Source organism: Eptatretus burgeri, chromosome 15 (genome assembly GCF_056783735.1).
Source record: "Eptatretus burgeri isolate ZD-2024b chromosome 15, Ebu_testis_v1, whole genome shotgun sequence".
NCBI lineage: Eukaryota > Metazoa > Chordata > Myxini > Myxiniformes > Myxinidae > Eptatretus > Eptatretus burgeri.
In genome coordinates, this window is record NC_140975.1 from 32,836,280 (window position 1) to 32,845,483 (window position 9,204).

Sequence of the window (9,204 nt, forward strand, 5' to 3'; positions counted from 1 at the left end):
TGGGGGGTCAGCACTATGCACGGGAAAGGGGGACGGGGTGGGGGGTCAGCACCATACATGGGAAAGGGGGTGTTTGTTGGGGATTAATCCTTGGAGGTTGATATGGACAGCTCTGTCCCATGAGTTCCAACCATTGTTACCTCAAGTGACGTTACGCGCCTCAAGGTTCATTGATCAGGTAAAGTTCCATTACTGAGGGTCGTTCGAAGCAAAAGGTTCGGAAAGAAAAGTAATTAATTCAATAAACAATTAACTCAGAGGTCCTTCCTTACGTGACCCTCAAGGGCCATGACGTGTGAGGGTCACATCAGGATCAGTTTAAAGACAATGACTGTGGTTATGATTTACACACACACACACACACACACACACACACACACACAGTACATTTGTACATGATGGAATGAATTGGCTCGAGACGGAGACACAGAGCTCGAGTACCCGGAGCAGGGCGTCCTGTCTCGCCTCGAGTTGCCGCAGCTTGTGCAGACAGGTGGACAGCTCTCCGGACACGGTGACCGCCGCCTGCCTCCCGAAGCGCGACCACTGTCGGGCCAACCAGCGTGCCTTGTGTCGCTCGCTGTCCAGGAAACAGCAAAGCTCCCGCAGTTCCCTGTTCTCTCCCCGCAGTCGCTGCGCCACGAGCCGGATCTGCGTGGAATCCGCGGTTCGCTCCGGGGACCGATCGGACCCCCGAGGGGTCGGCGCCCCGCTCGCCATACGCCCCTGACCGCCGGCGCTGTGCCGCGTGCGGCCTCTGCTCGCCCGGGTCCGTCCGAGGAGCTGCCCGCGAAACGAGCTCTGGGCAACCGATGTGACGTCACAGAATGGCCGGTACCCCCGTAACTCTTCCTCGACTCTCCGGTGACGCCGACAAACTACCGCCGATTTACCGCGGCAGCTCCTCTGCGATTCCACCGGAACTCGACCAGAAACGACCACACACTTCAGCTTCGGATAAAAGCACCCAGTGACGTTTCTCTCCTCCGAGCAGGTAACCAGGACCTGCTTCCTCACTCGAAACTCGAGCTCCACCTGAGCTGTGACTGTGAGATCAGAGCCGCCGCTCCGAGTCGCCTCCCCGCGGCACTGATGCCTCATCTGGCCCAAGGTGGAGGAGGACAGCATGGAGGAGGGAGGGAGGGTGGAGAAGGGTCCACTTTCAGGATGCCCCCAGGTGTTGGGTTGGGTTCCTGCCTGCAAAGGTAGACATGAGGAAAGGAGCCATGAGTGAGGTAAGTTATGGCTGCAAATACGATCAGTTTTAGGGTCATCTATTTATTACGTAAGCATTTGAGGAACGAAATTAATATCATATAAATTGATTTTTTTAAAAAGACAACGGACGATACTGGTCGTGAGAAAGGATCTCTGAAGAAAAGAAAAAAAAAAGAACACCAAATCGCACACCTGTGTTACCTTTCGCGCAAAAAAATTATTTCAAATGAATAGAATATCCGAAACTTCGGTACAATAAGTCTCCGAGTTCGACGTGATTGGGATTTGATAAACGCCATGATCGAAACACCTGTCGGGAAGGAGGTGGTGAGGCACAGAAGGGGGCACCGAACCTGCGACAAAGAAATACACAAATAAAAACGACTGTCAGTGTCAAGGAAGAGTTGAAGGACCCGTCTACCAACCCTGGTTGTCGGTGTACGTTAAACAATGCCACGGTGCTTTGCAAAAAAGGAGGCGAGTTATCTCCAGCATCGTGAACGATTTACAAACTCAGTCGAATGTTCGGCCTGGCCAGCCGGTTCGTGAAAGAATTGGCCAAAAACACTGCCCGACCGACCCACGCAACGAGGTGGGAATAATTGGGCCCGTTAAAGTAGTCGCAGTATTAGTGTAGTAGCATTACAAGCAGCAATAGTAGTCGTGGTAGTGGTAGTCGTACAACTACTGCACTGTACAGGTATGTTAGAGTGTGAATCACAAGCAAACTGTGAAACTTCTCGCAGTGTCACGATTCGAATACAGGTACAGGTACAGGTACAGGTACAGGTACAGGTACGCTTCAATGAATTGTACACAAGCAGAAATAAATAAAGTGGACACCAAAACAAGGAGATTGCTCACCAGCTCATCGTCCACAAAACCAGGACATCCCAAGACTTTGGTTCGACCACCCCAGCGCACTTCAATGTGTCGGCATCATGTGCTCGGTAGATGCAGAGGGGGAGGTAGGGGGGGAGGTGGGGGGGGGGAGGTAGGGGTTGGGGGAGGTAGGGGGAGGTGGAGGGGGTGGGGAGGTGAGGTAGGGGGTTGGGGGAGGTGGGGTGGGGAGGTAGGGGTTGGGGGGAGTTAGGGGGAGGTGGAGGGAGGTAGGGGGAGGTGGGGGAGGTAAGGGGTGGAAGTAGGGGAGGTAGGGGGTTGGGGGAGGTAGGGGGGAGGTAGGGGGTGGAAGTAGGGGGAGGTAGGGGGGTTTGGGGAGAGGTGGGGGGAGGTAGGGGGTGGGGGGAAGCTGCCAGGTGACTCCAATAAACAGATGTTGAGACAGAAAGTGTTATCGTGATTTGCATGATGCCTTCTTCTTGTTTGTCTGTTTGTCCGCACAGAACTTTCGTGTTTTCCTCCTCAACCGCTTGTCGGATTGAGACGAAATTGTCACCATCGGTGCGACTACTCATGTGGCATGTTTTAATGATAATTATGACGTCATATGTCACTGGGTGTTGCAGCCATGTTGGAAAAACGGAAAAATTTTGGACCCCTGTATCTCTGAAACCGCACCAAGGAAAGAAATTGAAACTTGGCACGCAGCAAGTACTCCTCATAGGGAATGAGTGTGATTTTATGACGTCATAATTGCATATGTAGAACGCTGCATCCGATCAATATGAATATTTTTTGAGGGTCATCCAGGGATAAAATGGTAGGCAAAAAAGGTTAATGACGTCATTGGTCATGTGATTTGGCAGCCATATTGTTTTTTTTTTGTTTTTTTTTAAACCTTCAAAAATCTCTGAAATGGCTGAACCGGTCATCACTGCCAGCAGTTATCTAGTGGCAGTTCTAATTATGTCTCTCATTAATTACGTAACACACCAGAACACAAATGCCACACAACACACCACACAAAACAATTCCTGGTGAGGGTCTGTAATATCTGATTGCTCTTTTTCTTGTTTAGTTTTGCAATCACTGAGAAAACAAGTAAAACTAGAAGAGCACCCTTCGTTTAAACGTTACCAGATATTCCAGGTTACCAGGTAACGTTGAAACGTTACCAGATATTCCTCCACCCACATTATTACATCAATATAAATACCGTATTTTGTTATGTATTAACCACATCCCTGTGTTTTACCCTCAAAAGAAATGAATATATTGTTCATTATATTTCCTGATCAAGATCTAAATAGGTTTGTACATTAACTTTGCATGGAACAAACTGACAGAGGTATCAACAGGCTTATTCCCATGTCCGCTTAATTTTGTCTCAGTCTTATTCTCATTTTCAAGAAGTTGAAGAGAGAGAGGAGAGGATGCCAATACGTTTTTTTTTCTTTCTTTCTTATTTTTTTAATATTATAAATAGGATTTTTTTTTTTTTGTTCCTAGAAAAAGAAAGAAAAGGGATTCACACCGGCATCATACATATTTATTGTGGATTTGTGGCCCAGAAAAGGACAGTTTGGGTTTAATGAAGCTTTTTGAGCTAAACTTGAGAAAATCCTCATCAATGCTGTTCTCGTCAAAGACAGCAAGTCGCTCCTTGTCTGAATTAGGGTAGAGCAAGTCCCCGCCATTGTCCACATTGCTACTGTATCACCATCATTTTCAGCCTCCTCCTCCCAAATGGTGTTGTCCTCTGTGCCGTCCATGTTGTTTGAGATACAGCATTCCAGAAATGCTCACTTGATGCTGTCCAACAGTATCTCTTCCCACACCTTGGTGATACAGCCGCAAATCATCGGAAGGTCGACCTTTCTCATCCCCCCACTCTTGGTGTAGGTCTTCTCCCCACTCGTTATCCAGTCAGACCAGCAGCGACATAGCCTGTCCTTGAACAGCTTGTTGGTGGACACATTGAAGGGCTGCAGGAGCGGTCATCCCACCTGGGATGATGATGAGATCGGTGTTGGTCTGATGGAGCAGCGCTTTGGTGTTGTTGGTCTTGTGACAACTGAACGCATCCAGGACCAACATGCTTTGTGGTTGGGAGAGACTACCATCCGGCCTACTACTCCAGACCGTGCGCACCCAGTCCTGGACCAGTCCCTCGTATATCCACCCCTTCTGCTGCACACGAACAATGACGCTGATTGGAAACTTGTCTTTGGGCAGTGTCTTCATCTTGAACATGACATACGGGGGAAGCTTGCCACCGTCTGCTGTGCAGGTGAGCATGATGGTGAATCGGTTCTTATTGTAACCAGTAGTGTTGATCATCAAATTCCACTCCCCCTTTACTGTGATGGTGGTCCTTCTCGGTATGTCGAAGGTAAGAGGGGTCTAGTCTGCATTCCGGATCTTGCTGAGGGGATATTCATGCTCTCGGTGAACCTTGATAACGGAGGACTGGATGTGCATCGCCTTATCAGGCACATCATCGGGTAGATGTTGGGAGATGGGTGTGCGGTGTCGAACCGACAGTTTATGACTTGCCATGAACCTGCAGACCCACGACGGGCTGGCCGTGAAGTCCCCAACATCATCCCCTTATCGAAGCTCCTGGCCTTCAGCCTGAGAGCAAGTGTTGAGATGGTGTAACCCTCTGCTGTCTTCTCCCGGACCCAAGTGACGAGATGCTCTTTAAGCTGAGGCCACTTCGCTGACTGTCACCTCAGTGCCTTTTTTCCCCCTTGGTATCTTCTCCTCATTGCCTTGCTTGTTTTCAGGTGCCGGATGATGGACTCATCCATGCCGAATTTCCTCCCAGCTTCCCGGTTCCCAAACTCTTCTGCAGACCGGCAGACGGAGAGTTTGAATGCTCTGATGACTGAGCATCTTGATATCTTGATAGAACGGATGATACGTGGCGTAATCTAGTGAAGTTAGCTGAGGCACTCATGCAGTACAAAGCAGCCCTTCTTGCGGGTCATGTGACCACCCCCAGCCTGTTGTCAGATGCACGGAAGTTTGTGCGCAACCTTATTTGAGGTGGGTGCTCCGTTATTAGACTCTAGCTATTGTGAATAATAATTCTTCTTTTGATGCGAGACCAGGTGTTATTCTTGTTCTTTTGGGTTTAATGGCATTTTCAGAGCCACGAGGCCACATATCTAAACTCTCGGTGTTTGTTTAATTTCCACACACAGTTAATGAAATGATGTATAAACTCTTAACTTGCTCTGATTTTCAAAATTTAAACAGCGGAATTGAGCTTAACAGCAGTTCCGACTGTGAAAAAAAAGTGTTCATTTGGAATATCATTGAAATTCAGCGTTAATAGTTTTTAAGACCGATTTTTTTCTAAATCCGTGTATTAACCACACCCCCAACTTTTACCTTTTTGCCGATAAAAGAGTGTGGTTTATACACCAGAAAATACAGTACGTCTACCAAGTTTGATTTAAATCCCTGATCGCAGATTTAAAATGTGTGTGTGTGTGTGTATGTGTGTGCGCGCGCGCCACCGCCATGTTGTTTGGCCTGCTCAACCATTACCCGACTTGAAAAAGGCCACAACAATTTCTTAACGATATTTTTTTTCACTTTCCTCACTCATATTATCAAATACCTGTTTATCATAGCTATGAATCGTTGTGTACATCGCTTTTGTGAGTACTTTAGTTTTCAAATTAGGAGCTTAGAGCAATTTCTTGCATTATGTGATACAATTTTCCACGATCTACTCTGACGGACGAATTAAAGTATATCATCAAAATATCATTTCGGTTTTAAGGATACAGTATCGTCCGGACTAAATAAGTATCGAAATCTGGAGTGAAATCTGATGATTCAAAGAAATAACGAGTCATATGACTAAGCTGATATACCTATTTACTTTAAGCAAGCAAGGTCCAGGCATTGTCCCTCCTCCATACATGCGCAAGAAAATATGAAATTTCCAAAGCACTAAACTTATCTTTTTCTTCTGTTTGGAAAATTATATTGAGTGAACAAAAATTGAGAAATGTTACAAAATTAACCAGTTTCATTGAGCTATATGATTTAATAAATTCATGTTGAGACCTCATGCCCTGTCCCCCAGAGGAACTGTTTATCCATAGCATCTGCCAGATCTGTGTCTATTTTCGGAGGTTTCACGAGGTGCTCTGCGGGGAATCGAAGCAAATCTGGTGAAAAACGGACATTTTAAAATAAAGTAATAATTATTACATGGACTGCGAATCGATGTACCATGTGACACGTGCACAGTCGAGCAGGCAACATGGTGGATTATCTGCAATGTTTATTTCATTGGCAATTAAACTTTGCCATGTCTCCAGGGTTGTTCTATGTTAAACAGCAACTCATTTGTGGATAAAGTCATTCTTTGAACAAATTCATTTAATTTCTTTGACTGCTGCAGGTGTGGTGAAGACCAGCTTTAAAGTTAAAGGGATCCTATATGGTATGCAGCCACAGCCTGGCCAGCCATTCCTTATCAAGCATTTAATTAGAGTGCTTGCCTGAGTGATTAAGCCACTTGCCGAGAGCCCGACAGTCGGTAGTGGTACAGCTCGTGTCCTGATCGGGATGTACAGTTGGCAGTTGCTACAAGGTAGAGGTACATGATTTACAAAGGTTATATAGTTTCTCTTTGTGAGTTTCAAAGCAAAATATATTTGATAACACCCGATTTCTGAGTCTTTTGCCATATTAACGCGTTTTCTAAATTACAGAGCCAAATTTTTTTTCCACCCGTTACATGACGATTGGCAGTTATTTATAGATTAATGTTTATGTACATCTCCCTAAAACGTCTAAAATGCAACGTTGTTTTAATAATTTGTTTATTGAAATTCCCCCAAAAGGTTTTTTTGGGTGTGTGCCAAAACACCCCCCCCCCCCCTTGTCATGGAATGACTCCTAGTTGGGCTTATCTTGGCCTTAAATAGCTTTTCTTTCTTTCAGGTCCTTTGACCTTTTCCATCTGCTTTTCGAGCTGTTTGTTCGTTCTTTTTAAAATCTACACATTTATTCCTAAGTGTGTTCAAGTCTTCTTCATCTGTCCTCTCCTTCTTCTTCAGGATTTTTCTACTCTCCTACTCTCAATCTTTCTCCCAATCCACCAATAAATAATTCGCTTCACCAAACCTCAATTCAATAAGCCCTCCTTCACCCCATCAATCGTACCTTCAACCCTGCAGGTTTATTCTTGCCCTTTGGTCCATCTGTATCTCTCTCCGTTACCACTCCAGCCATGCATTATTTTATTAAGCACATTTGGTGCATCTGTCTTCCTCACCACTCAAATCCACTCATTCTTTTATTCGTCCCAATTAACCATCCGTTCATCCAACACTCCCTCTGCTATTACTCACCACCAACCATCTGTTGATCACTGTAACTGCTGCTTTATTTGAGATTTTTATGAAGGTCTTCAACCTTAAAAGGTTGAAATCTTCCACATTTGGAACATAACCCCCATTTTTACATGTTAACTATTGCTTTGAGAACACGCCGTTTCGCAGGAAAGCATCCCCGCATTATACGAGGGTCACCTGTACTGGAGTTTTCATGATGGGTTGTCAATTGAAAATGCTGTCATTCTTAAAGGTCAGAGATTCCATATACCTAAGAGTATGAGACATGACATTCTGCAACAACTCCACTCAGGTCATTTTGGGCACTATTACCAACCCCCCCCCCCCAAAAAAAAATCACTTTACCAACCAAAATCACCAACACACATGATCTCACACTCGCACAAAAAAAACTCAACCACGATCGCCATGCTCGTGCACATGAAATGTCGTGCCTCTACCCTGGACAACGAGTTTGCATTCAGAAGTACAACAACCATTGTTGGGAGCTGGCCACGGTCCTCTCCACGTGTGAAGAGCCACACTCATATTTGCTTGTATCACCAAATGGTGAAACACTCCAACTCAACTGAATTAATATTCAGGAGCTTACAGCATGTGTTGCGGTGTCCCATCAACATACGAGCCAAACATAGAATTCTGAACCCACCGTGAATAGGAATGGCGAACCATATGCAGGGTCTAGTGTTGAACCTGTGAACCATGACTGTGATGTCACTCACCCAACCAGAGCAGAGATAGTTTGTCAACCTCCCCAGCAGTCTGCCAGTTGAAGTCATAAGTCACCTCCTTTGCAGAGCCTGACAACGGTCATACCAGGTCTGGCCGAGCTGTAAAGACACCATGTCATCTTGATCTATAAACATTTTGGTTGTCTGGTGTTAACGGTATTACATTAGGTTGCTGTTATTGCTTTGTGTTCATTGGAGTGGAAGCGCTGGAGTGTGATTTGGTAAAGAGGGGGAGTTGTGGGGTACAGTGCATTCTGGAGCTTCGCTTCACTTGGTGTGTGCTGATTCTGGTACTGCAATAAACTCGATTGTTTTCTTTGAACATTACCTCTCTATCATTAACATCAGAACTTTACATGAAAGTGCCTCGTCATTTACGAGCAGCCCAAAGTTCTTGAACACATGCATCCAAGATGTAAAAGGTATCCAAGATGTGGAGGCTCACCAGGATTTTGTAGGAATACAACCGGTCGTGTAAGAGCAAGGTAAGCCTTCTTCATCACCAACATGTTGTACAGTAATGGGCAGCAACAGCAGGCAGTTCAGCTCAACTGTTTAATGGCGTCTCTCCTCCAACCCTTCTCGACACATCATTTCACGTCGCCAGTTCAGCATCATCATTTCAGTTTCAGTTTGCTATCGAGTAAATCCCAATACCACAGTAGGTCTTGTCTAACAAATCTTTTAGAGTTTTATGAAGCAGTTTCTAATTGGATGGGTGAGGGAATGACAGTGGACATAGTATATCTAGATTTTAAGAAGGCATTTGATAAGGTACCACATCGGAGGTTGTTAGCCAAGGTGAGGGCTTGTGGAGTGGTGGTCATACAGCTCATTGGATTGCAAACTGGCTTAGTGGTAGGAAGCAAAGAGTGGCTGTAAGTGGGTGGATATAAGTCATGAGGTACCTCAAGGACCAGTATTGCTAGTGCTTGGGATGGGTAAGAATAATGAAAATAGAGATTCAATGATGCAAGGGGAAATCTTGAAGAATATCGCATCGGAGAAGGATCTGGGGAAGGTGATGGGGT

At 45.6% G+C, this 9,204-nt stretch overlaps 1 protein-coding gene and 1 long non-coding RNA gene across 4 annotated transcripts in view; one reads left to right on the plus strand and one right to left on the minus strand.

Annotated features, from left to right (window-relative positions):
* Nucleotides 1-8,273, minus strand: part of LOC147011868 (uncharacterized) — a 52,460-nt gene extending 44,187 nt beyond the window's left edge. The window contains exons 1-2 of one of the 3 annotated variants that reach the window (XR_015051755.1): nt 8,165-8,273; nt 442-1,197 (exon numbers count right to left, since the gene is read on the minus strand). Coding sequence is in view for 2 of the 3 variants with exons in the window: in XM_085857369.1 (XP_085713495.1) it covers nt 442-1,197; nt 8,165-8,221 (813 nt within the window). In the remaining variant the exon portion in view is untranslated. The remainder of the gene's footprint in view (nt 1-441; nt 1,198-8,164) is intronic. The other 2 variants (XM_085857369.1, XM_085857368.1) reach the window with 2 other exon arrangements.
* LOC147011869 (uncharacterized) lies at nt 1,155-5,197 on the plus strand. Its single transcript, XR_015051757.1, has 2 exons — nt 1,155-1,235; nt 4,848-5,197. It is a non-coding gene; the product is annotated as an uncharacterized LOC147011869 (long non-coding RNA).
* Nucleotides 8,274-9,204: the final 931 nt, after the last annotated feature.